The following is a 27809-nucleotide window of genomic DNA, read 5'->3' on the forward strand; positions in this document are numbered from 1 at the left end:
TTAATGATCAAATATAATTATGTTTGTTATTTGTGGATTTTAAATGTCCTTGACAGAGACAGATGATGATCATTATCCTGCACTGTGGTCTCAGGTTTGGTCGAGCTAGCACAAAGAATGGCTATGTTGAACTTCCTCCTGGGATCTACACTAAGAAGTGAGTCCAACATTAGCAGGGTCTCTTTCCTTTATCTGATTCACTTTAGCATTCACAGTCACGTGAAGCTTGTTATTAACTCGATAAGTCAACCCAGGGTTTCAGCTGAGCGCTCACATGAAACACATGGTGTTGGCAGCATCTGATCAATCATATTCATGGAGACGTGTATCAGCAACAGAGCAGCTGAGTTTGCAGAAGGAAGTCAAACTAAACCACAGGAACAATATGAGGAGATTACACACATAATAAAATACTAGCAGTAACACAGCTGCTGCAGACAAATCAGTCGTGTGATCGTGTGTGAGAGGAGAAGGACTGTAAAGGAGTTTGGTGTTAAAAGCTCTGTATGAATGTGGGAGACTTTGAAGGGCTTTAAAAAGGCCAATATAAAATAAAAGGCAGCAAAACTGCTGAGTGTGAAAGTCACCAGACTTATCAGAGCTCTGTGATTAAGACCTGTAAGAACACCTGTTTGTACTTGTTGGCATTATATCAAACACACACGTATATTAAGCCTTTGTTTGAACTCTGGTTGAATTTGTTACTTTCAGACTGTGAAACATCACAGAGGCTGCAGCTGCAGATCTTTTATTCACCTGGAAATTTACTTTAAATGTTAGATGGAAAATGTATTGCTCAGTTTAACCAAAGTAAGAACAAGAATCCATAAACCTTCATAAAGACAAACATCTCCCAGAACATTGAGCTGCTGAAGTGTCACTGAAGGGAAAAACTATTTGTCCTCCTCCATCCAGCAACACCTGAAAGACCTGAGTGGAAGCTCCTCCCTACACTGTGTTTGAAGCAAAGCACAAAGGAGACACCTGCTGGAGCAGCTGGAGTCCTACAGACACTCAGCCTCTTCACTACACAAACACCTCCTACAACATCCACTCTTTCCACTCTGACTGCTGTGTTTGTGGAAACACTCCAACACACACCGCTTCACATACCAACATAGAAATGTGTGTGAAAAAGAGCTGAGCTGATATTAAACATGAGGATTTATTCAGAAATACAGAGTCAGGAACAACATCTAGACACACATTACCTCTCAGCAGCAGAAGAACAGCCTTTAAAGCATACAGCAACATCCTTCGACTCGTTGCTCTTTAAGGAAACACAGCTGGGTTCAGGTCCAGGCTCTGGATTAGTTTCAGGGTTATGTCCAGCTGAGCCTGGTACGCCCCACAGCTCTGGGCTTTAAAACAACACACACAGAGGTATGAGTGTGAATAATGATGGAGCAGTGATGTGAGTGCTGAGCTGTGACATGGAGAAGAGTCATGGACAGTTAGAGATGGTCATCTCACCTCTGAGCTTTGGTCTGGCTCTCATGTTCCCCACACAGAGTGCTTTTAGAGGGAGGGACTCCCTCCTCTCTGTCCTCACACTGATCCATGCTGCTCAGTTCACATCAGCTCACACACACTTTCTACCTTCACCTGCAGAGGAAACACAAATCATTCATGTGCACATCAACTGAGAGCTGCAGAGGTCGTGTCTGATGTGTTGGACTAACATCCATCTGAGACGCAGCTTTCATCAGTTCACTACAAAAAGTGTCACAGAGCCCAGTTCAGCCTCCAAATCCTCCATTACTGTAGTCCTACAAAGCAGCAGGTCAAACATGGCTGCAGAGAGCAGCTTTATGTCAGTAACCATGTCCAGGACCGAGCTGACTGCTTACAGAGTTCATACTCTAACTGCTAGCTGCTCTGCTAGCTAAGCTAACTCAGTAACAGTGACTCTGACAGCAGTTACTGTGGAACAGCGGCCGAGCTCAGGACACATTCAGTGTGTTTAGTCTGAGTCCTGGACTCTGATTCAATGGATTCAATCCAGCTCAGAGTTTCATGTGTTCATCAGAATAAAATACATGTACTAATATAACAGAAGTAATGCTCTGAATGCAGGACTGTAATGGAGGATAAATAAGGTTTTTACAGCCTGAAAGAAACATTCAGTTCATATATTTGTAGACAGTGAAGCAGCTTTTAATACTGCAGCTGTTTCCTTCACCTGTGTGTGTGTGAGCCACACCTTCATGTGCTGCTTTAGAAATATGTGGTCTGACTGCTCAGACTGAGTCTAGGAGGAAAGTTCACACGCTGGAGAAAGTTTTGTTCCTAACTTTGTCAGAGTTCGGCTCCAAAGACAAAGAAGACGGAGCTCACAGTCTGTAGATGGTCCTCAGTGTGTGTGTGAAGCCAAGAGAGCACACAGGAGTGTGTTTATGTCAGCAAATCAGTGTGTGTGAAGAGTCTGAGGGAGTGTGTGAATGAGACTCAACACTGAACAGTCCAAGAAAAGCGTCTGGATTTCTTTAAGTTTAACTTAAAGAAGTCCAGACGCTTTTCTTTTTGTCTCCATAATGTCTCCATAATGCTGCAATGTTATCTGCCCCAGAAACACTGTGCAGAAGCTCTGATGGTGACACAGAAAAGTCACAGTGGAGATACTTCTGTCCACCTTTGATTAGACTCATTATAAAAAGGAAACAAAGTTTGAACACAGTCATGTTTCCAGTTCACTGACTTACATTTATTCCATGGACACTCACTCTAACCTGAACCACAGCTACAACCCAACATTGTTGAGGCCTCATCTCCTCCTTTCCTGACTGTAGAGGTTAAATATGCAACAACCGACAAATAAAAGAATTTGGTTCATTTCAAAGAAATTCACACGGTGACCAAGTAAAGTAACCGTAGTAAAGGAGACAACATCCCGTTGATGGTGGGATTATTTGAAAGATTTGCTTTAGTCACGTCACCAAATGCAGTTGAACCACCCGTGGATCCATGTTTGACCATTCTACCACTCTGAGCTCTGCTTTTGAATCATTTTATTATTATCATCATTCATTTATTCATTCTTTGGAGGGGGGCTATTTCCTAATGCCGCCCTAATAAGCTGATGTTCAAGGGGAAATATAACAGAAACTCTTTCAGTGTTATTCATTAATAAATTAACAGATAAACTGTGAAGAAGAAAAAACTGAGATTTAAAGGAGAGAGTGAGAAACTTGATCATCCATCCTCATAATACATGTTTATCAGTATCTGCTGTGACCATACTGCAGTAATAACTACAAGTCTACATTTCTGTGACTGTTGATCAATCACAGCAGGAATCTGAGCTCATCTCTGCACACAGAGCAGCTTCAGCTCTGGGATAAACTGCTCGCTTCACGTCCTTCTCAGCTCACAGACACTCATCCTGATATTTTCCTTTAACATTTGATGGTATCTGGAATAGTTGGCAGTAATAAGGATGATTTTCTGTAAAATAATATTGATATGAGCCGTGAATTATTCATAGATGAGCGTTAGATTAGTTTGATGGGTTAACTCAGAGAGCTGAAGATATGGTGGACATGCTGACCTCGCTCCGTGGTGTACAGGGCCGTTTACCCTCATGATTAATATTCACAATAAAAAAATGAGGCGAACATCATGAAGTCTGTGTGTGTTTCATAGTGTCGAACCACCTTTGTACAGTTAAACCTAACAGTTACTACATGACGGAAACACCAACGTTATTTCTTTTATGCGTTTATCAGGTCACGCTGATTATTGAACAAAAACCCAAACATCAGATGTTAATCGAATCTTTTTGCTCTCTCTCCTCCTTAAACATGTTTTTAATGTTAGTTATAATTCAGAATTGGTGACTGGAACACGTATGACACATACGAACATCAGGAAATAAAAACACGATAAATATAACCTCTGTAAATGAAGTCAGTGTGCAGCGGGGGTTATTACAGCTGTGTACCGGCCTGCGCTTTGTCGGTGGTAATAGCAGCTCGATTGCTTGCGAGGCGAGCGGGTCTGTCCCACGCTTTGCCGTGAGACTGGGCTGGGCAGACATCTCCGAAATCATCGAAGCACTTTTGCAAAAAAGCTGTATCTTGACAAACCGACCAGACATCTGAAGATTAAACCGCTACATTCTCGGCTAAAAAATATTAAAACGGTATTTGGTGAGACACAAACTGTCATGGTCCCCGTGTCTGCCCGGCTGACTCAGGTTGGCTACATATGTTTCTTGTTTACATCTACCTCTCTCACGCTAGCTGTGTCTCGCCAGGGCGGAGCTCATTGCGGGCTCCCGCCCCTGGCCCTTGCACCTGAAGTTAATCACACATCTGTGGCTCATTGCCTAAACTCATCCACTACTTAAGGCAGAGGCTGGAAACATCTCGTCGCTGGACTATTGAGTAACCTCGGTAGTAAGCTCCGGAGTACTAGTCTCTTGTTGCCTTTTCGTATCGCTGACCCTTTGGATTAATCACTTGTTGTCTGTAAACAGGAATTCCGTTTCCCTGGAACCCTTGGTGTGCTGTGTTTTTTATGAAGTCCCTCGTGTGTGAAGAGCTCCTTTCCCGGATTTCCCTGTGCCCTGGATTCCCCCTGCCATCTCACTTGTATATATTTGCACCTGGTGTTGTATAGTAAAAAACGGAACTGTATTCTAGCTGCCTTGTCTGCGCTTGAGTCCATCCCACACACAAACACAAACAGGGTTTTTCAAAGTTCAGTTCTGTTAGTTTCCACATGGCAGTTGTTGGTGTGCAGTAACGCCTTCTAAAAACAATGGCCACCAGGCCAAAGCAATGGTTCTGACTCGATCAGCATTAACCCCGCCCCCTGGGTTTGATGGGTGAGGTTGACACATAAAATAAATTTATGGTGAGACCTGAAGGAGTCAACTGTGCCAAAATGAATTAATTAAATACACCATTAAATAATTATTTAAATGTGGCAATAATTAATTAAAACGTGAAATAAATAAATAATTAATTAAATGTGTCAAAAATTATTTATTTAATTAATTATTTCAAATTAAAATTTATTATTGTCACATTTAATTTATTATTCAATGGTGCATTTAATTAATTCATTATGGCACTCCTGGTATTCCATACTGTGGTTGGGTCGACTTTACTATATAGATGTTTCACATGTTTCCATCTCAGCAGCCCTGTTGACAGATCACAGTATTATTACTTTTAAACTTAACCCTGAAAATAAAACGCAGTTTAAAAAAGATTACTGGAAATTAAATGCAGATCTATTAATTGATGACGGGTATGTTAAGATAGTTAAAGAGCTCCTCCATAACATTTACAACAATGTAACAATTGGCAATTACATACATAGATGGGACTTTTTTCATTTAAAGTTAGAGAATTTTCAATTACGTTTAGTAAAATGAAAAGTAGACAACAGAAGGAATTTGAAAGTAAATTACTTTACGATATAAATAACTATTGTAATAGACATTTTATGTCAGAGGCTGATAAGAAATCCCTGTTGTCTTTACTCAATTAGATGATCTATACAAGAAAAAGGCTCATGGAGCTTACATTAGAGCTCGTGCAAAATGGATAGAAGAAGGTGAAAAAGTGCTTCATATTTCTACAATTTGGAGAAACGGAGGCAAGAAAAGAAATCTATTAATACAATAATCGTAAATGGGGAGGAATGCACAAATCATAAGACTATAGCGGAAGAAAAACATAAATTTTACTCAAATTTATACTCCTCGAAATATTTAATCACTGATTCATTAAGTTTTTTGATCAGATTGAATCTTATACTCCAAAAATCGATTCTGCATTCAGAGAAATTTGTGATTCTGATATATCACTGGATGACTGAGATCAAGCCTTAAACAAACTGAAAATGGACAAAGCTCCTGGTCAGGATGGCTTGACTGCAATCTTTTATAAATTCTTCTGGAAAGAAATAAAATAATTTTTCTTCAAAACTATTACTGAAATCATTAGTAATGAAATGTTGGCAACGACAATGAAACAATAATTCAAACGGTATTTTGGTTTTATTTCCCCAAAATAATTTTCGAGAAGATTTGGAACAACAGATGTATACGATAAAAGAAAATCCATCTTTTATAAGGATTGGATGGATCATGGCATTTGGACGGTTTTACACCTTTTAGACAATGACGGAAATGTGTTAACATATAACAAATTCATAGATAATTATGGCATATCATGTACTCAGAGTAAATTCATTAAAGTTGTGAAAGCCATTCCCCCTGCAATGATTCAGATGTCTTCCCCCGATTGAACAACAACCCGTCAACAACATGCTGAGCTGTGACTCTTCTTCCCTCTAAAGTCCTGGTGTTAACACTCACCCTGCATCAGCTTCACCTTTTTTTAAATTGTTTTTACTTTTCAAACCGACGGATCATTTGAAGCCAACCATCCAAAAACTGCTTCAGCTGTGTTTGATGTTTATGCTACAGCCTGTTTAGAATGTGTTACATACTTAAAAGGATAAATCAATATGAAGAACATGAAAGTAATTTGGGCTAAATGTGGAAGGAAAAATCGTCATTGACATTTAGTAGTGCTGTATATTGCTGATTATCCTGATTTGTTGTTTAGTTTTGCATTGTTACATAAAGATACATGTTAGAGGGATTTTTGGGTTGTTGGCGCCCTCTTGTAAGAATAATTACATTGCAGATAGGGGGCAGGTGCTGAGAAGAATTTTTTCTTCTTCCTGTTCCTTTTCACCCATGGGTGCAGTGTTATATTAATGGGAAGGAGGATCTGTATGTAGGAAACAAAACACTGTTGAACCACGTGTGAAATAAATAAAGAAATGAAATGAAATATAATCAATATCAGATATCAGAGCAACAGAAACCTCGGTGATCAGGACGCTGGGACTGAGAACAGGAAGTGGCTCAAACGTCACAGTTTCATAACGTCACCCTGAACTCCACTCACGGAGTTTCTGTCGCCATTGTAGTTTTTAAAGTCCCGTGATAAAGGCGGGTCTTTCTGTGAATCCGCACGCTCATTGGCTAATAGCTCGAGATTGACACATCGTTATCCAATGAGCGTGCGGGAACTTCCGACATAAAGTTGTTTCCTTTGAAAAACCAAAGTCTGATTATTTTTGCCTCCACTGACGGAGCCTGTTGTTCCCGCCACAGAGACACAGTAATGTCAGAGCGGTGTTAACACTCACCCTGCCTCAGCACAGCTCTCACTCTCCTCCTGCTCTCTCACACTAAACGGAGGCTCAGCTAAACTCACTTCCTCTCTACTTACAGGAAACCAGCGCTCAGAGGAGCCGACCGGCCTCACATTTCACCCACAGACACGAACAGCGTGGAATTATTTTATGTCGTAAGAAGAAACATATTCATGTTAACACTCACCTGCCTCAGCTCCACCTTCCTCCTCCTCTCAATGGAGGCTCAATACTTTCACTTTCACTACTGCTCCCTAAACACAGAGGATGCTGGGACTTGTAGTTTTTTCCTTCCGGTGCGGTCTTCCTCTTTGTTTGTTTTTGTTTGTGTTCAAGTTATTTCGATCATGTAAACATCAACAGAACACGTGAAGCCACACAGAGTTTGTATGTCGAGGTGGGTAGGAGGGTTTGAGGGTTTGGGGAGGGGTCAGAGGGAAGAGGTCTCGCCAGTTGCAGGATCTCTAACATTAGAATCTAAAAATGTGTCTTATATAGGTGTTATTTTGGTACTTTACACGTCACACAGTTTCAACAACTCCTTATATGGTACAAGTTCCTCTTTTCTGTCTGGCTTCCTGTATTTATTAATATGCTTGTATATTTCTACACTAACTTCCTGTTTTTCAGTCTGGCTGAGCACTTAGTTTGTGAGTCAAAAGTGGCCTTGCTTTACAAACCTTCATTATTAAAGTACATAAAACTATATAATCAGAAAATAAGCACTAAGAATATATTAATTACATGACAGTTCTCCCCCTTTTCGTGTTTGCTAAGAAACACGACATAATTCCTAATTTATCCCATTAAGTTTACCTGCATGTTAAAAGGCTAAAATATAACAAAAGAGATTATGCTAAACAAAATGAAACCTTTCAATTGCCCAACCCTATCTGCCCCCTCAACGGGTTGTATGTTTTCAATGTTTCCTTATTATTCCGTCATAATTACTTCTATCCACAACAAATAAATCAAGCTCTAAGACAGCACCTGTGAAATGTGAAATGTCCTAAATCTACTTCCTACACCCCCTTTTTTACCCAGAATCCCAATTTAAACCCACTCCTGACTTCCCTCAGTGCTCACTGTAAACTCCAAACAGATACAATCAGCTTTTCTGGTAAAAGGCCCTAGATTATTTTGTCAATCTTTGGAAACATCCTCCATGGAGTTAGCCCATTTCATCTTCCAAACTTAGTCCTGGTTTCTTTGCCCCCTTTAACGTGTAGAGCATATCCGGCCTGAATACTGTGTTTGGGCAATTTACATAAGATAAGATAAGATAAGATAAGATAAGATAACCTTTATTAGTCCCACACGTGGGAAATTTGTTTTGTCACAGCAGGAAGTGGACAGTGCAAAAGTTATGAGGCAAAAATTAGGATACAATAAGAATAAATACAGTACACAACTGTACAGAATAGAATAAAATAAAATACTATATACAGTAGAATAAAATAAAATAAATATACAATAAGATAAAAATAGAATACAAATACAAATACTATATACAACTGAGTAAAAATACAACGATGACAGAAAGGATTATTGCACTTAGTATTATTGCATATGTATGGATGTGTGTGTTTGATCAGTTAAAGTCTTTATTATGGAGTCTGACAGCAGTGGGGAGGAAAGACCTGCGAAATCTCTCCGTCCCACACCGTGGGTGCCGCAGTCTCCCACTGAAGGAGCTGCTCAGTGCTGTCACAGTCTGCTGCATGGGGTGGGAGATGTTGTCCAACAGTGATGACAGCTTAGCCACCATTCTCCTGTCACTCACCACCTCCACTGGGTCCAGAGGATATCCTAGAACAGAGCTGGCCCTTCGGATCACCCTGTTCAGTCTCTTCCTGTCCCCAGCAGAGATGCTGCCGCCCCAGCAGACCACACCATAAAAGATAGCAGAAGCCACGACAGAGTCATAGAAGGTCTTCAGGAGTGGGCCCTCCACTCCAAATGACCTGAGTCTCCGCAGCAGGTACAGCCTGCTCTGCCCTTTCCTGTAGAGGGCGTCTGAGTTATGAGTCCAGTCCAGTCTATTGTTCAGATGAACACCAAGGTAAACACCAAAATAACATAGAAATCCTGCAACTGTTCCTAAAGTCCCTCTCATTACTCTTCATTACTTTTATGCTCACATTTAACCTGTGTCTAACGAGCTTTTAATCTCCTAAACAACACATTTTCTGGAACTATGGTTCTCTGTGCTCTGTGCTTCTTTTGGTTCCCCTTTCTCTGGTTGGTTCCGTTCGGTCTGGGGCTTCCAGGATTCTCGCCACCCCTGTAGTCGCTGTGGTCCTGAAATCTTCTCCTGTAAAGGATAGAAAACAAAACGCCTCTCTCTGCTACACCTCAATAATCTACTGTGTGCATCTATTGTTCCCTTAATTATTCAAAGTTGGTTCAAAATATCATGTTCTGGGCTCTGTCCTTTATATTAACTTTACTTAATCTTTAATTAATCTTAATTTACTTGATCTCAATGTTCTTTATGTGTGTGAGCAACACTTTTAATTTTATTAAACACACCCAGGGTAAGATATACACCATCACCATATCAGCATAAAAACAGACAGAGACGTTCCTCTTTCTGTCACATTCTTCCATACATGACAATTTGTTTCACCTTCCAGATGATTCCTGGGGACTTACAATTTCTTGACTCTTCTTCTGTCACTTGTTACTAGGCAGCTCAAATGCAGTTAGAAGCTAAATGAATTCCAGGCCCTCGGCCTGGCCTATGTTTAAATCATTTGTGTTTGTAAGCGTGTATGCGGTTTAACCTTCTGCTGCTCCAAGTCACTTACACAATAGATCATCGGGACATCGTGCCCAACGAAGCTTAAGACCTTGAATAGACTGAGCATCAACTCTGTCATGAGCACAATATGCAATGTGTGTATACAATGATTATAGCTGCACCTTTAATAAAAGTTTTAGTCTAATGCCAGTAGCTTTAATAAACATTTTAATGCAGTGTTAATGATGAAGGCTATATTGTAGCAGTAAAGTATTTTCTTTATTCCCACATTCCCTCTCTTGACCTTTCAAAAAGAAAGGTCACCACACTTCGTGTTGTGTCACTCCTCGGCCCATTTGGCCGCTTCTAAGTCCATCAATGGCATCATGGCCACTGGAACGACCGTTCTGGGGTCCACTGCCCTCGTTATTACCTTTTCCAGCAGTCCTCTGGCGCAAGGAATGAGACAACAACCGCAGGTGACCAGTATCGCTAAAAAGTGGCAGTAGAAAACATTGCAGACATGAAAAACCCCTTCCATTTCCCAAACACTGAGGTCATCCAGCTGTCCAGCGGATTGTCAATTCCCGAGTGCTCATGCATGGTTTTAGACAGAGTTTTCAGCCCCTCCGTATCCGTTACCGTATCCGTATCCGTTGAGAATTTAAAGCATGTGTAGTTGTTTCGTTTGGGCATGAATGGTCCTACTTGTGTTTGCTTGTGAATTAGGGGAAATAAGCTGGACAAGATAGTCCAGTTGCCAGTGCTCACCGCTTCTCTAGTCAACCGCAACATGCAGTCATAGCCCCACTTGTCCTCTGGATACAGTGGTGCGGGCTCCGTGAACAAACGTGGTCTAGCTGAAGCACAGGCAACACAATCAGATACATGTTGTTCTTTAGCATTTTGAGCCACCCAGTCCAGCCAGAGGTTACTGTCACTGAAGCCGGTGGCACGCTCAATCAGGTCCTCAGTCCTAGTGTAATCCACCGTCAGGACTGGCCTCCCGTTTGTTTCCTGCTCCTCTTAATGTAATGGTACATTTTATTTTACTTTATCAGACTTACCCAAAATATATATGCTTTCGTTACTTTGCTGCTGTTTTAATAATTTACTGTTTAAAAGTCAAGTCAAGTCAAGTATTTATTTATTGTCATTGTCAAAGAACAATGAAATTGCGTTTGGGGCTTCCGTACAACCCGTAAAAAGAAAAAAAAAATACCCCTTAAAACCCAAGTGTAAATATTTAACCCAGTGTGACTTCAGTGCAATGAGACAATCCTTAGCAACAACATGAGAACAAGACAGGTAATGTTCATAGGACATTCAGACAAAGACCTGAGAAACATGACAAACTGCAACAATGCAACCCGTTCAATATTATTATACTGTGAGATATGATGGTTGTCTATTTAAGAAAGGGGGGGGGGGGGGCAGGGGGGGGAAAGGGAAAAAAACCTTGGTCACTTGGACAAGTCTTTGTAATTATTTTCCTCTATCAAATTTAATTGACTTCTACAGTGGCCTGCTTTTGTTAATAGTAACATGAGTAACATCCAACATTTTCTCCCCTTTAGCATCTGGTATTTCCCCCACTATATAATGTACTACCATAATCTACACCAGTCAATAAAACAGAATTTTCTCAAAGCAAACATCAGCAACCCAAAATCAGCAGCCCCAGAATTAAGTCTTGCGCTCCTCCTGCTCATGGCAAAAGCAAAGCAAAGCAAAGCATCCCCTTTCTCTTGCCAGCATGGTGAATTGTTTGTCAGCATTTATTCATCCTACTCTTGGTCCAGTCTTTATCTCAGTGTCCAGTCAGTCCAACCTTTAGTCCACATCGTCAGTCCAGTCACAGTCCAGTCACACGCATTCACACCAGATATTGCTGATAGTGGAGATTCCTGCGCAAATAATCAGATTCTCCACCCTCAGCAACGTGAGCTCATTCATTTGTTTTATTTTGTTTTGTTTTTTGTTTTTTAGGAAAAGAGTTCTTTATGCTCTTGGACTGGATTGACTCGCTGCAATCATTTTAGACAGGGACTTACAACCTGATCAGGTCCCCACAGGTCAGCTTTTCCTCAGCCAGTTGTAATCTGGAAAAGCTCACCTTATATTTGTTCTCCCGAAAATTTTTACAGCGCTGTTAATTCAATCTTTCAGGCCTGCTTAGAACAAAAATGAGAAAAAGAGAGCTGATTATTAGCTCATCACAGCACAAAACATCATCACCTGACAGGTTTTCTCTAAGTGCACTGTTACAATGTTAATGGCCCAGTTCTAACCATGTCCATGTTTAATAAAACTCCCTCTATTAAAATAAGAAAACAACCCAAACCTAACCGACAGAATCAACCCATCACTAAAACAACAACCCCAAAAATCTTAATCACAGAAAAGTTTTGCCTCAAGTTCTTCAGCGTCCTGACAGTCTGAGGTCAACTGACATAGTCTCACCTGCTCAATACACAGAAAATCTTGTTAAAAGCTGCACAGTTTTGCACACCATTGATATTCTCATTAAGCCCTTTCTAAAGACGTTATAACCATCTATCATCACTAAATTCTAAATTTCTTTTCCAAATCTGGACGACTGCACGTAGTCACAGACCTGACCACTTTATTTAATTATCCTGTCTGTTACCAAGCCTTTCTTCTCACACAGTCACAGTGTGTGTTTCAGTGCAAGCTTCACTCATCCAGTCAGACAGGAAACGCAAGTTCTCCTTTTTCTGTTCCTGTCCCCAGTCATTCAACTCATTTGCATACTGAGTCATATCTCAACGTCCCTGAGTTATTCCTCAACTTCAGGGTTTAAGTGTGTTACATTCACACTATTTTAACACTGATGAAAGATAACAAGCTGATTTTCATTGCATGTGTGTTATTAGTCAGGTTTAATCGATGTCTGTGCAGTGGAGCTGCAGATCCACCAGGACATGTTCTCAAAGCTGCCTTTCCTACACATTTCTCTGCTATAACTGGATCATTTTTAACTACTTTGATATTAGTCCAATGATCTTTGTATCACTTTTTCTTCACACTAAGTGACTTGGACAAGATGATAAACAGACTCACATGCTGAAGATGTTGTCTAATCTTCATGAGCTCTCTTGTATTTGTAAGTGTTAGTAAGGTTAATACATTTTCTGCTTGTGTGTGTGATTTTGTGTATGTTTCTATTTGCAGTGTTTCAGACTCCTTCACAATTTTCCCACTTAAGCAGTCAGTTTTCTTTTCCCCAGGTTTGCTAACCCAAATTTAGATTTCCCACATTAAATAACAGCGTTCCTCTGTGTTCTCACCTACTGCTCTCACTCCTTTGTCCTCTCCCACTTCAACAATCCAATAACAGGAAGTTCTCTTTCAGCTTTGTCCTGCATTCTCCACTGTCGCTCTTTAACTGCCGTGTTATTGCTCTTTGGAGCTGCATTCCTCGTCTTCAGTTAAGAGTGAGAGCTCGCTTGTCAGGTTTAGTGACACATGACGCTGTAAACAATTCAACCAGAAACTTGGCCTGAAACACCAGAAACACCAGAAACTCCAATTTTCCATTCATGAGTGTAAGCGTGTCTTTGTTGCGTGTATGTTGTGTATTCATATTAATATTGAGTGTAAGCTGGTCTTCGTTGCCTCGATGTGTTTTTATAATCAGATTTAATTCATGTATCCACTACAGAAGGCCTAAATACCGTGGCTATACATTTATAGCCCATAATTCTTCGGGTTTCGACAGCTATATTCTCCTGGAATACCTCGTTAAACAGGGTATTGCTCCGGGTGTAACAATGAGAGGGAGTCGTGTCGTTCTAATGTATGACAAATCCTATGATCAGAGATGGATGGACTCATTTAGCTCTCTGCCTTCTGCCTTGGGATTCGAGGACCTTGAAAAAGGCTTCTTTCCACACACATTTAACACAAGGGCTGACGAATTCTATGTAGGTCCTTATCCTGCCCCGTCTTTTTACGGGTATGAAAAAATGTCTGAATTTGAAAAGGAGAAATTGATGACGTGGTACAAGCCTGCCTGCAAGAAACCATTTGATTTACAGGCTGAAATGCGTAAGTACTGCATTAATGATGTCGAAGTGTTGAGAATGGCTTGTAAAATATACCGCGAGACCTTGATGGAGTGCACGCAGATTGATCCATTTTCACACGCCACCCTGGCATCATACTGCATGGGGATTTTCAAAACCTTGTTTCTTCCAAAAGACACCCTGGCACTGACTCATCACGGTGCGCATGTTGATCAGAATAAGACATTTTCAGACGTGTCTCTTGAATGGCTTCAATACGAAACAAAACATTGTTATCAAGCATGCTCTCAGAGGCGGCGAACAAAAAGTAGGACCTTATTTTGTGGATGGATTTGATGCTTCCAGCAGAAGTGCATATGAATTCTTTGGGTGTTTCTATCACGGTTGTCTCCGCTGCTACCCGGAGAGTGATGTTAACCCTGCCGCCAAGCTGTCATATGGCGAGTTGTATCATGCAAGTTGTGAGAAGGTGAATGCTCTAAGAATGCATTATGGTCTTAATGTCGTGGTCATGTGGGGGTGTGATTGGTCATCATTAAAGTCAACTGATCAGTCAGTCAAGGACTTTATGCGCAAATACAAAAAGCCTGAGCCTCTGGACCCTAGAGACGCGTTGTTTGGGGGGAGGACTAATGCGATGAAACTGTACCACAAGGTTGATGATGGTGGAGATGAAAAGATCAGATACTATCATTTTACAAGTCTTTACCCCACTGTTCAGTGCACGAAACATTATCCAATAGGTCACCCTCAGATCATATCCAATCATTTTGACAGAGTTGAAAATTATTTTGGGTTTGTTAAGTGCACTGTGCTTCCTCCAAGGGGTCTATTTCATCCTGTTCTGCCCTACAAGTGCCACAATAAGCTGATGTTTCCTCTCTGCAGAACGTGTGCTGAAGAGCAGCGCCAGCACAGTGATTGTGTGCATGCTGAGCGTGAGAGGCAACTGTCAGGTACTTGGGTTTCCTTTGAGCTTGAAAAGGCTATTGAAAAAGGGTATCAGATTGTCTGCATCGCTGAAGTTTGGCACCTCCCTAATAAGACTGACACACTCAAAACATTTTTGAAATTGAAGCAGCAGGCATCTGGATACCCGAAAAATGTCAAAACAGCTGAGGAGCAGCAGAAGTTTGTTCAAGACTATTATGAGAGAGAAGGCATCAGACTTGACCCTGCTAAGATTTGTGTAAACAAAGCAATCAGAAGTTGTAATAAACTGCTTCTGAACTCTCTCTGGGGGTGATTCTGCATGCGAACAAATATGCCATCTTGCGAGCTGATTACAGACCCTGCCAGATTCACACAGCTGATGTGCAGTGACCATTATGACGGACGCCAGTTTTGTTTCATCTCTGATGATGTTGCAGTGGTTCAGTGGTGTCACGCTGATGGTAGAGGGTCGCGGGTGAAGGATGTGAATGTCTTTGTCGGTGCTATGACTACGGCCTATGCGAGGCTCACTCTGTATGACTTGTTAGACAAGCTGCAGGAACGCATTCTTTACTGCGACACAGATTCAGTTATCTTCACCTCTCATCCCGGGGAGTGGGTACCCCCTTTAGGACCATACCTTGGTGAGCTGACTGATGAGCTCAATGATGGCGGGTCTGGAGAGGATGATCACATTACTGAGTTTGTCTCTGGAGGTCCAAAATGCTAATGTTATTACACAAAACAGGGCAAGACTCAGGTTAAGTGTAAAGGTGTAACACTCAATGATGTTAATTCTAAAGTTGTTACCCACGAATCGTTGAAAGGCTTAGTCAAGGCATTTGTGGCCAACAGGGATGTGCGTTTAGTTGCAGAGTCTGACACCATCAAACGCAATAAGAAGAAGTTTCATCTCAGGAATGAAACAGTTGTAAAAAAAGTTCAGGTGGTCTATCACAAGAGAAGGGTGCTGCCTGACTATACAACACTCCCTTATGGATACTGATCAGGATCAAGCCTTTGATGGGAGGCTCCAGCACCCTTTAGTTTAGTTATTAGTGGGCCGAGTAATTGTGGAAAGACTTTCTTTGTCAAAAGCATCATTGAAAAAGCATCCACTATTATTTCAGCCAAAATTGACAATATTGTTTACATCTACTCCTGCTGGCAGCCTTTATACAATCAACTTCTTCAGATAAGAAAAATCACCTTTGTGAATGGTATACCGGAGTCTCTGAGTGACGATGTCCTTTTACCTCCGGATAAGAACAACTTGCTCATTAGCGACGATGTGATGAATACTGCGTCTGACAGCATAGAAGTTCAAAATGTGTTCACACAATATGTTCATCATAGGAACTTGAGCTGCATGTGTTTAGTTCAGAATTTGTTTATGCAACAATTTCGTTCAACACTAATTATTTAATTCTGTTTAACAACCCCAGAGATAAATATCAAATTTCAGTTTTAGGTAGACAGATGTTTCCAGGTAATACATAATACTTCTTAGAAGCTTTTAATGATGCCACATCCACCCCATACGGGTATCTTCTAAGCGATTATAAATCTAAGACGCCTGACTATTTAAGACTCAGAACCAATTTGTTGTCAGATCGTCAAGTTGTTTATATCCCCAAAAAACGGCTAAAGCGGTAAAAAGGATGTCGTATTCACAGATGCAGAGGAACATTGCACTGTTGGAGTTGTTGTATAAATCCCCACCCAGCGTACGGAGGAATATTATTTGTAATGCAAGCATGGATTTTATTAATGCTCTGTGTGAGATATCGCTCAATGTTTTGAAAGGTGTTATCCCGCTGACTGATCAACAGTACAGACAACTAAAAAAGAAAAAAAGTAATCAGACTGGTTGCAGACAAAAAGGTCAAAGGTTTGAAAAAGAGAAGATCCATCAACCAATCTGGAGGATTTTTGCTACCGTTATTAGGGGCTACCATACCCTTCATCACCAGTCTTATAGCAAACAGGTGAAAATGGAGCACACACAGAAAATGTTTCTGGTCCTGCAGCATCAGTTGGACATGTTAAACCATCAGCAGCAACAACATACAGGCTCCGTCAGACATGTAGAGCAAAACGAGCGAGACAAAGCTATGGTTGAAGTGCTGCAGCTGCAGATTTGGATGTGTATGAGAAGGCTAAAAAGTATTCTGCCATTCTTCAGAGATACCGTTCACTTGTGAAACAAGGCATGAGTGAAAAAAATGTGCTAACACTATCTTTGCCTTCTGAAACCGGTCAGGATGCATCTGACCGCCAAAGCAATGTTGGTGGCGACAGACAAAAAGACATGTTTGGGATGAGATTTTGTCCTATATGGCAAAAAGGAGCAGAAAAAATGCAGAGCTTATTTTAACAGCGCTCACTCGTGCGTCGGGAGTTTCTTGGAATGATAGGGGTGAGATTATTATTGACAACCAGAGAATCAGAGGTTTGCATCTCTATGATTTGATCAAAAGTGCAACAGCAACACGTAGAGCAACAGATGTTTCATGGCCTGCAGGGTGGTCGACATTTTTAAAAACACTCGCCCGCTTAAATGTTCCTCTGTCTGCTTTTCCTAATGCTGAGGTGAGGAGGACTATTAGCCAATATAAAGGCGACACTGGCGACCCGAGTGTGGAAACAAATGGTTTGCACAAGAAGCGGTCACTGAGCGATCAAAGCTTATTTACCACACATAAAAAATCAAGGCAGAGTAGAAGCGGGTGGATCGATTTTTAATGAATTTTAAAATTATGTTTGTTTTTCTTATTCTTGAAAAAAAGATCATTTAGCCTCGCATTTGTTTCCCTTTTTATACACTACTACTTATGTGTTTTTTCTTATTTATGTCTATATTGTTTAGTTAAACAGATGACAGTTTTCCCCTTTTTACTACTTTTTGAACTCTATGCTGATGTTTAAAGATTTTATTATTACTAAATAATGTTTTTAACAATTAGGTGAAAATAAATACCAGATGAAACGATATTCTCTTCTGTTATCTTTTATTATTTGTTACTTGAATCAGTATCCGCGCTGCACACAATCAAAGTTATTTTCAAAACATGCAGAAACAGGTCTTATTTTGTTAACAAAATGACAAACCATTGCATCGTTACAAACAAGGTTATCACTGTACATATTAATTATTCTTGAATAAGACGCTCCTTTTTGGACATGATATAGAAAAAGCACACAGTGTTGTCCGCAGGTTACCGAAAAGTCCTTCTGAACCTGTCTCCCAGAATACAATATCCGAGCGGTGTTTTTAAAAGTAAAAGTTTTATCTCGGGTGAAAACGTATCAGGTGAGTTACCGAAGCTGTCAAAAAAGTGCCCTTGCTTGTCTTTGTGATATAGAACACCAACCAGTGCTTCCCAGGTAAGTCTGATGGATCTGTATTCACAATGCCCATGCATGGATATCTGATGGGCTTTGTTGGCAGCTGGTCACATGCTAAGACGCCTAGAAGATGAGCCCTGTTACTAATCCTTTTAACAATGCTGGTTAGTTCTATTGTATTCATTTTGAATCTTTAGTAGTCGTCCAGCAGCACTTGTCTCATATTAGATATTTGGATGACTGAATCAAATACAGAGTAACACACCAGGTTCATTGTTCGGGGTAGCGGATTTCTGAAACGGGTTTCCAGCCTCACGCTCCCTGTTTGAACTAACGATACGTTCCCTGAATGTCCTTCATCAGCTTCCAGATTGAAACAGAATAATGTGTAGCCAAAGTCCTCACGTGTTATGGCCAATGGTCTATCCTTTAAATGTCTTCCAGTGGTTTGTATCAGCTGATAAAATTCTCTGGTGTAGTGTTTTCTCTGAAAATTTGGCTGGAATTGTTTGGCCAGATACGACTGTCCATCAGCGTATAAACACATGAATTCTATATCACAGTTTTAAAATTAAATGGATTACGTGTAAAAGAACCAGGATAAGCTTCGTTATCCACGAAGGCGATGATGACAAATTTAGGCAACCTGCCCATAAATAAATTAGTTGATATTCTTGCCCCAGCAGGTGTGGAGAAGGTCTTTAAAGAAACTCTGTCTACAGCATATTTTGCATTTGCATGATGCAGAGCCTTGCCGTGTGCCAGCCTGACACTTGGTGAGACACTGATTCTTTTCACAAATAAGCTGGCAGGGACGATTTTAACTTTATACGCGGTGTTAGCTCCAGTCATGAGAGCAAATTCGTCTTTAGAGCGCACAAATTTCAGCGACAGATCGATTCCATTAAGTAATAATTTTTCTTGAAAAAACAGGTCTGCGTGTACTGGAGCAATCAATTCAACAATACTGCTATTCGCTGTATAAGTACCTCTGGTCACCAGACCCTGGCTCTCCCCTTCTATACATGTATCATTCATGTGCGAGGCTGTGTCTGTACAGAATAAAGCGCTGCTGAACTGTGTGTCTAAAGTCTGCTTATTATAATTGATAAGACATTCTATTATGCCTCTGTATGGATACGTGTTGGATGATTGGCTGATCAAGCGATCCCCCAAATTTACATCTACCTGACTAAATAAGGTGCAACCTGGATAATTAACAAGTCCCACGTTTGCATCCCTGCCTAAGTTTGTGCCGTCAGCATCTGTGATTCTTACTCGTGTGTAGATATAGGAATCGTTTAGATCCAGGTAATCTTCTCCGGACGATGAGATTTAAACTCGATTGGACCTCCGTCTGTGATTGCAGAAACTGGTGGAATTTCAATAAAGGTCGTTTTCTCTATGGACGTTTGTGTGTATGGGACAGTAAAAAGATCGAGCTCTGTTTTTAGACATTCTCTGATTGGTTGTGTAACAGAGCCATTTAGAAGATGTCACATGCTGTAGTTTTTGAACGACTGGTTCTGGGTCTTTTCACTCCGCGTGGTTGTCTCCGTTTGGTGGCTTTCCTGGCAGGTTTTTGTCGTTTTACGCTTTTTATGCGGCGGCGTATCACGCATGCGTGCAGTGGGAGGGGTCTTAGAAGGTTTGGGTGTATACACATACAAGCTGTTGCCATCCTGTTTAGTAGATGTTGGCTTGGTTATGTTGGATATCACATCAGACACTATGCCTGATGCTGCTGTTTTTAGGTGGGGTTTGACTGTGCTGACTCCTTTTTTAAACAACGGTACAGCAATTCTAAACAGGCTGCTGAACAAACCTCCCAGACCTGCGCCACATTGCGTGCTGGTCCCAATATAACCATTCAATTCGCCACCAGCCTGATTTAAATAATATCTTACATATTTTGCTTCATCTGTGTTGTAGACAGACATCCTTATTTTTTAAAAATGGTGTCTTATGGGTCGGAAGTTGAACTTGACAAACACCTTCCCGTATAAAAAGGGTATGTGTTGATTTTGGTCGTCTTTCAAATCAATTTCTATGTCATCGATTAAGGATTTCGAGACCGGTGTGTAGTGTGGGCTGTCAAACTGAAGAATGGCTCCCCGACGGTCATCGTCTGTTATATTTATTGCTCTTAATAGCCGCGCATGGGCGTCACCCACAAGCTGGTAATCAACGATATCTGCATAAATAAAAATGTTCTATTTTCCGCCGTATACGTCTGCAGGATGTGGTGCGTATGTGTTTTTATAATGAAGTACAAACGGGTCTTCTGATTTGAATCCTAAGATTCCTGCCAGTCTCCCTCTAAATGTGAGAACTGTGCCCCTAGGGCCCATAACACTAACATAGTTACTAACTTCACTGTATTGTGTTTTAATGTCGGTGTTATGTTTTAATGTTTTATTATCTGCGCCACAGATGCATAATGCCCCACAGACAGCTCAATCACGGTTATGGACAATGCTCCATCTTTGACTGGATCATAAATTTCCACTCGCGAATCTGATTGTGGAAAAGACAACCGTAGTCTTGGGTATTGAAATTCTATAACACCGACCTCATACGGTTCATTTAAAACAACAGGTTTTGCTAGCTTTGTTCTAAAATTAGATTTCTTATTGCCTGGATAAACATGTGCTGAAGCATTCGAGAAGAGGCTCACATAAAAGCCTGCGTTGTTGTTGTTCGTTTTATCCATTCCTTCCTTCCTTTATCAGTCTTTGTCTAGTGCAGAATGAAAGTATGCAGAGCTGCGGCGTCTCTGTTAATCACACTTCAACGATGTCTTTTTCAGGGATCCATGATTTTCAAATGAGAAGGCCAACCGAGCCATTTGACCAGCGCTAACTTTTTTCGGTCCTCTTTTTTCTGCCAAGTATTTTCTCTATTTGAAACCTTTTGTTTTTGTCAATAGTCACCTGCTGTGTATTCATAAATTACACCTTTCACCGCAGCTCCTGTGAGATCCTCCAGTTTGTATACGGGAGGGTCTCTTCCTAAACGCTCCTTTATGGTAAAGTACTCGTGTGTGTAGGTCTGATGGTAACCCTTTCAGAATATGCCTCGTAGTTTAGATATTCTCTCTGTATCGCCCACATTAAATTTAAAAGTCACCGGTTTTTGGGGTTTCATTTTGTACAGGGTGTTAAAGACTGCTTTCTCATTATCTTTGCACACCTCGGTGGGGTCATTTTGATAGAGCTGTGATAAGACAGGTTATAGGACTGTACAAGATCTTGGATCACATTAACATATCTTGGCCAGTTAACTGATGTTAAGTATTTCCACATTTTCCCCTTTAAGGTGCGGTTAAAACGCTCTACCACACATGATTTCATTTCACTAAAGGTTGAAAAATGTGTGATGTTATGCTGCTCCATTAGTTTTTTAAATGTTTATTATAAAATTCCTTCCCTAAATCTGTTTGGAGTTTTTCAGGCACACGGCCCTCTCTCAGAATATCACCAAAAGCCTCAGCAACAGCCTGTCCTGTCTTGGTTTCAAGGCACCTAACCCATGCATACTTAGAAAACACATCTATGCATGTCAATAAGTACCTAACATTATCATCATCCGCAGAATATTCACGCATGTCAACCAAATCAGCTTGAAACTGTTTGTCAGTCCCGTTAACCAAAACTCTATTTCTGTATCCTTGCATTTCTGTATCCTTGCATTTCTGTATCCTTGCATTTCTGTGTCCTCTATCCTTGCAGGTTTATGAAGAGTATATGTGTCATCTCCTTTTAAAAACGCTCCACGTCAGGTAATGACGGCTTTAAGCCTGTTGCCTCACTGACAGCGATACGGAGCTTCTTTACACTTCCTAAACCCCCTGGGTGAGCAGGGTTGTGATATATTTTTCTCAGCGTGTTTTCCATAATCACTCTGACCAAACACAAACACAAATGACCAGAAAAAAGTGTTAGCATACGTTTTTATTTCATTTTCTGTGTAGTGCACAGTAAGGTTTTTATAACAGATGTGCATTAAATCTTGTGTCTCCCAGACCAGTAGTTTCCAATCATGTGGAGCAGCGCTGATTTAACTCCGCGGGTGTGATGATTGGTATTTAGCAGGTATCCGACATTCTCATCAGTGGTGCAAACAATGTGCGGCACTGATCTCAGTTCACACAGAAGACGCTCTGCAGTGCTGATGATTTGTGCTTTAGCCTCACTGACACTGTATGAGCAAACAAACAGACGGATGGCCGGGATGAATCGGGGCGTCCGGAGCTTTTCCATCACCTCATCATAGCAGGTCTCGAAGAAAAACACAGGCAGCTCAAACAGGCAACTGTGGTGTAACTGGCTGGGGTGACCGGATTGGCATCCATAACATATCTCCTGCACATACTCATTCAGTGCCGTCGACAGCAGGTGGAAGGTTGCGAGTTTAATGTTGAGTTCCGTTTCCTCAGACGGGTGTGATCCTGCAGAGTCCTGTGAGCATCCTGGAGAGGGGGGCGGAGTCGGTGGGGTCTGGATTAGCAGTGCTGGAGGGGGAGACTCTGAGCGGTCCACAATATGGCAGATGTTGTCTGTAAAAGAAATCCACGCATTGCATTTTTTTTTAAATATCGGGTTTAATGCCAACGTCTCTCACACAGAGACAACCTACCTTTTGTTTTGTTTTTTTGTTTTTCTGTCCTCAAGGTTTTTGATGATTTTTGGCCTGAACATGGCAGAAGGTAAACCAATCTTCGGGCCATGTGCGAGCTGATCATATACAAGACGCTTCCTAATATTCTCATAAGAAGAGTTGACCTTGTCTCTCTTGATAGTCTTATCGACCTCATTAAACACCCGCTGCAGTGCTCTCCAGTCTGACCACTGAATAAAAAACAAATCCTTAAACCATGATAAACGTTCTTCAAGGGTGAGGGGGTATGGGTGCAACCTCCAGCTTTCAAGGCCCCAGAGTGAAACCTCTGTAACGTTGAGGTTTCACCCGGTGCAATTGTGGCTCTTGTAACTGTTGTGATATTTTGATACCATGGTAGCATTTACAGGATATTGTTTTATAGTGATATTATACAGGAAAACTGTTACTCAATAAGGCCCATTTACTAGTTGTTTTTCTCTTTCTCTGTAACCTAAGAATTAATGTGTAAGAATCACAGGCTGGTACCTCAAGGTTGAAAACACCACAGAGATCACTTCCTTACTCCCATCCTCCCTTCCTTATCTCTTAGAAAGGAGCTTGTTAAAGGCCAGGTGGTTTGTTTCAGAATTCACTAATGAAAGAACTCTGTATTCTGTGTCTAGGAGTGTATTTTGCTGGGATGATCATAAATTGTAGCTGAACTGATAAACTATACAAAGGATACTTCTTTGCTCACAAGGCAGGAAGACGTTTCCTTATTTGGTCTGTACCGGTTTGAACTGAGAATCTGTTGACAGACGAACCTTTTTCCTCTATATATACTGTTGTCTGATGAATAAACCTTTGAGTTGGTTTTGGGAAAGCAACCCGTACAGTCTCTGTGTCGTTTTGTTCTCCCAGCTGCTCCCGACGTTGTAACTAACACGCTGAATGGCATATTTGACTGTTACTTGAGAATATTTCTTTGAGTTCTATAGGTTATGGACAATCTCTGCTGATAGGTGCTCACGCCTCGAAGGAAACCCGATCCACAGACGGAGATTTCTTTCAGTAACCATAAATGGTAAGCTGCTCTTTTGTCACACACTACATACACAATATATGTGTTTTAGTGCAAATTGTACATTGCTACATTGTTTTGAATTACCCTCGGCCCGCAGTATATGTGGGCACCTGTCAAAGGTCATTTGGATTTACCAGACCGCTTTGAAAACAACATGAAACAAATGAATGTCTTTGTTGAGCCATGACTGGATTTCTCCTTATCCTTCCTAAAGGCCGTTATAACCTTGCACTGCCAGTGGTGAGCTGCACCAGCTGTGGCCTAATGTGGTCCCCCTCAGTTAAGGACTTCCAGGGTGGTGGATATTGGCCTGGCACCTTAAATTTCTGCACCCTGTTTTCAATGGATGTCTTTCAGTCTTTCTATGACATTAAGGTCATAAGTAGTTTACTGACAATTATTTAACATTTGAAATGAAAAGATCCGTCAGTCCATTCACATATATACTGTTCAGAGAAGGAATGTAGGTTAGAGCAAAGTGTAGTAGTGTGAAGTGGCTAAACACACTCACCAATTGTTCTAAAATAAACAATTTATCAAAACATTAACAGTCTTTCACACATACATACGGTTTATACACTATTTTAAAAAAGAAGGGGTTGAAGACCTGATTGATTACAAAAAGTCTATTAAAATGTTCTGGGTAACCACAGAAATCTTAGTCAGTTATGTCTGAGAGAGAATGTTTATGACAGAAGTAATGCCAAAATCTCAACAAACCAAAGTTACATACATGCTAAAGAGAAAGATCAAACTGTGCTGAAATTAGGAAGTGGGCAATATAGGGCTTCCCCAGTGAAATAACTGATCTGAAATAATTGAGGCACAAATTAATAAATGACATACTAGTAATCCACAGAAGGGGAGGCCTCTGGGAAAATGTAGAAAATCAATGGGAATTTCTACAGTAGCACGAGTTACCAGTCAATACCAGTCCTGGTATTGGTTATGTTGAAGTGATGGGTTTTATAATTCATTTTTGGTCCACTGAAGGGATTGTTTTGTAGCCCCAATATTGATATTTTGTAAATAAAAAATATGACCTCAATTAAACCTTTAAATTCCCTGCACTTGTCATAGATATCTACATGATGTCCAACAAATATACATCAAGTCCAAGGTTCTAATGATGAACGCCATATTGATGTCCAGCTTAAATCATGGTTGGACCTCCAAATTGTTGAAAAAGTTCAAATGCAGTACAGACCTCCAGAATTGGTCATGGACCAACAGAACCAATATAGACACGATCTGTACATCTATCTGACTTTCTTTGTTTAGTTGGTAGCTAACTGAATTGTCTTACTTTTTTTTTATAGATGAAAGAAAATGTCCCTGAAACATACAGTATGAAACAATGAGTGTCAGGTTTATATTTATAGTCTACATCACATTTAAGTGGTACCCATATGTCAATTTGTTTGAGCCTAAAACACAGACTACTCCATGACCCGAATTATTGTTTAATCCTTCCCATCAATACCTCTCAGTTCCACATCTCTAACTCATGTTATTCTCCATGCAGCTCTAACAGCAGTGGTCCAAACACAGCAGACTGTGCTGGCAGCAGTGGGAGAAGATGCTGAATCCAGCTGTCAGCTCTTGGACACTAAAGACGTCCTTCAGGTCACATGGCAGAAAATCTCACGTGATGTGGAGACAAATGTTGCCACCTACAGTAAGTACTGTGGTCAGAGAGTGAATGATGGCTTTAACGATAAAGTCAAGTTTAAATACACTGGACTACAGAACTGCTCCATAGTCATCAGGAATGTGACGGAGCAGGATGAAGGATGCTATCACTGTCTGTTTAACACTTATCCTGAAGGCTCCTTCACTGGTAGAACCTGCTTCCAAGTCTATGGTAAGAACTTTTGCATTAATGTGTTTAAATGTGCTAGAAACTGATTTCCTTTCAACAACATATTCCTTGCAATATCTCCTGATCCTTCACAGAGCTGCATGAACCTGTTGTTGATGTCAGAGAGTCAAACTCTGCTGAAGAGTGGGTTGTTTCCTGTTCAGCCACTGGTCGACCTGCTCCCACTGTAACACTCTCACAACAACACCTCAACTTCTCACAGTACAACACTGTCAGTGTGTCCAACACCAACGCTACATTCACTGTCACCACTACAGCTGTGCTCTCAGGTTCACGTAAACACAGCACACAGGTGGGATGTGCAGCACGAGTGCTCTCTGCTCCTCACAGAGAGGTGATGGAGACGATTCCTGAGGTCCAGCAGACGTCAGATTATCAGTGATGGTGAGAAACTGAGATGCAATAACAATGCATTGTGGTAGTATGCATTTTCTCTTTGATCAATAATTGATGTATTCATTTTGATCAGTGTCACATTTTTCCTGCTTTTTCAAGTTTCCTCCTGGATCATTGTATTAGCTGCAGTATTGGTGATGATGGTGTTTGTCAGTGTTGCTGCTCTGCAGTAGGCTACTCTTTAAAGAAAAAGACCAGATAACTTTCATTTTTCATTTCTTGTCATTTTTTTCTACACCAAAATCTATCCAATAATATCTGCATAACATTTTCTACTTGTGATTTAGTTATTAATTCTTTGCTTCATGATTCAATCGGTCTTTGTCTAGTATTAAATTTTATGTTTCCCATTTAATCCCACTGGCTTTAAAGTGTTTCACCAGATTTTTACGAAGTATTTCCAGTCTTTTGTTGTCTCTGTCCCAAATGTTCTGAAATGTGTTGCATGTATTAAAAGAAGTTGGACCAAAAAATGTACTATGTACTTACAAACTTACATTTATGAAAGCTGAACAAACACTGATGTACTTGACTTTTGTAACAGTGAAAAGGCGATCTGTTTTTATTGATAAATATATATGTTTGCATTACTGTTATTTGGATTGCCATGTTAGAACGTAGCAAACAACATTGTTTGTTCCTCTATGGTTTCTTTATTTTTACAAATCTAAATGTTTTTGGTCAAAAGATTAATAATTTCATATTGAGGTCAGATGGTCAGCAGTTTTGATGTTTTTGCAGAGATTTTATTTTTTGCAAAATAGCACAAGTAAACATTAAAAGTAGTTCCTAAATCAAGGCATTTATTATTAAGGCGGCCATTATTATGGCCCTGTGTGGAAAAAGTGATTGCCCCCTAAACCTAATAACTGGTTGGGCCACCCTGAGTAGAAACATCTGCAATAAAGCGTTTGGGATAACTGGCAATGAGTCCTTTACGAGGTGGTGGAAGAATTTCTGCCCACTCATCTTTGCAAAATTGTTGTAATTCAGCCACACTGGAGGGTTTTTGAGTATGAACCACCTTTCCAAGGTCACAGCACCTCAATCAGATTCACGTATGAACTTTGGCTAAGCCATTCCAAAGTCTTTCTTTTGTTTTACTTAAGCTGCTTAGAGGTGGACTTGTTGGTGTGCTTTGGATCAAGTGCACTTCAGCTTGTGGTCGTGAACAGATGGCCAGACATTCTCCTTCAGGATCCCAGAAACTGGATTCTGTTCATCTTGACGTTGCATCTCCAGACTGAGAGATCTCAATTACTTTGTTTCTTATTTGCTTCTGAATTTCCTTGGATTGCGCCATGATGTGTAGTTTTTGAGGATCTTTTGGTCTACTCTACTTTGTCAGACAGGTCCTGTTTAAGTGATTGATTCAGCACAGGTTTGGCAGTAATCGGGCCTGGCTATGACTATGGAAAAATTGTATATTTTCTATTGATAAATGCAAATATTTTATGTCTGTTATGTGCATTGCCGTGTGGAGAATATAAGGAAAACAATTGTGTGGTTTACATAGTTTCTTCCTCTTAGATTTCTTGATTTTTTTAAAAATTGCAATAACTTTATGTTAATTTCAGTGCACTTTCACAT

General features: G+C 40.6%; 2 protein-coding genes across 2 annotated transcripts in view; one reads left to right on the top strand and one right to left on the bottom strand.

The window, feature by feature from the left end:
* LOC146675695 (protein TANC1-like) overlaps positions 1-27809 on the bottom strand; it is a 407338-nt gene that overhangs the window by 261896 nt on the left and 117633 nt on the right. The window lies entirely within an intron of this gene.
* On the top strand, positions 15239-26658 carry LOC146675705 (nectin-1-like). Its single transcript, XM_085401179.1, has 6 exons — positions 15239-15623; positions 18273-18294; positions 19625-19647; positions 25467-25805; positions 25898-26195; positions 26320-26658. The coding sequence occupies exons 1-6, from the start codon at positions 15239-15241 to the stop codon at positions 26390-26392; spliced, it is 1140 nt and encodes a 379-aa protein (XP_085257305.1). The 3' UTR covers positions 26393-26658.

Source organism: Rhamphochromis longiceps, linkage group LG3, assembly GCF_057381845.1.
Source record: "Rhamphochromis longiceps isolate RC_006_pf linkage group LG3, R_longiceps_female_GT1.1, whole genome shotgun sequence".
Taxonomy (NCBI): domain Eukaryota; kingdom Metazoa; phylum Chordata; class Actinopteri; order Cichliformes; family Cichlidae; genus Rhamphochromis; species Rhamphochromis longiceps.

Bases quoted from the DNA above. Each gene is read 5' to 3' on its own strand.
- LOC146675705 (XM_085401179.1), top strand. From the start codon at position 15,239: ATGCCATCTTGCGAGCTGATTACAGACCCTGCCAGATTCACACAGCTG. The intron at 19,648-25,466 runs GTCGTTTTCTCT...TTCTCCATGCAG, and splicing joins CTGGTGGAATTTCAATAAAG to CTCTAACAGCAGTGGTCCAA. The intron at 26,196-26,319 runs TTATCAGTGATG...GCTTTTTCAAGT, and splicing joins GAGGTCCAGCAGACGTCAGA to TTCCTCCTGGATCATTGTAT.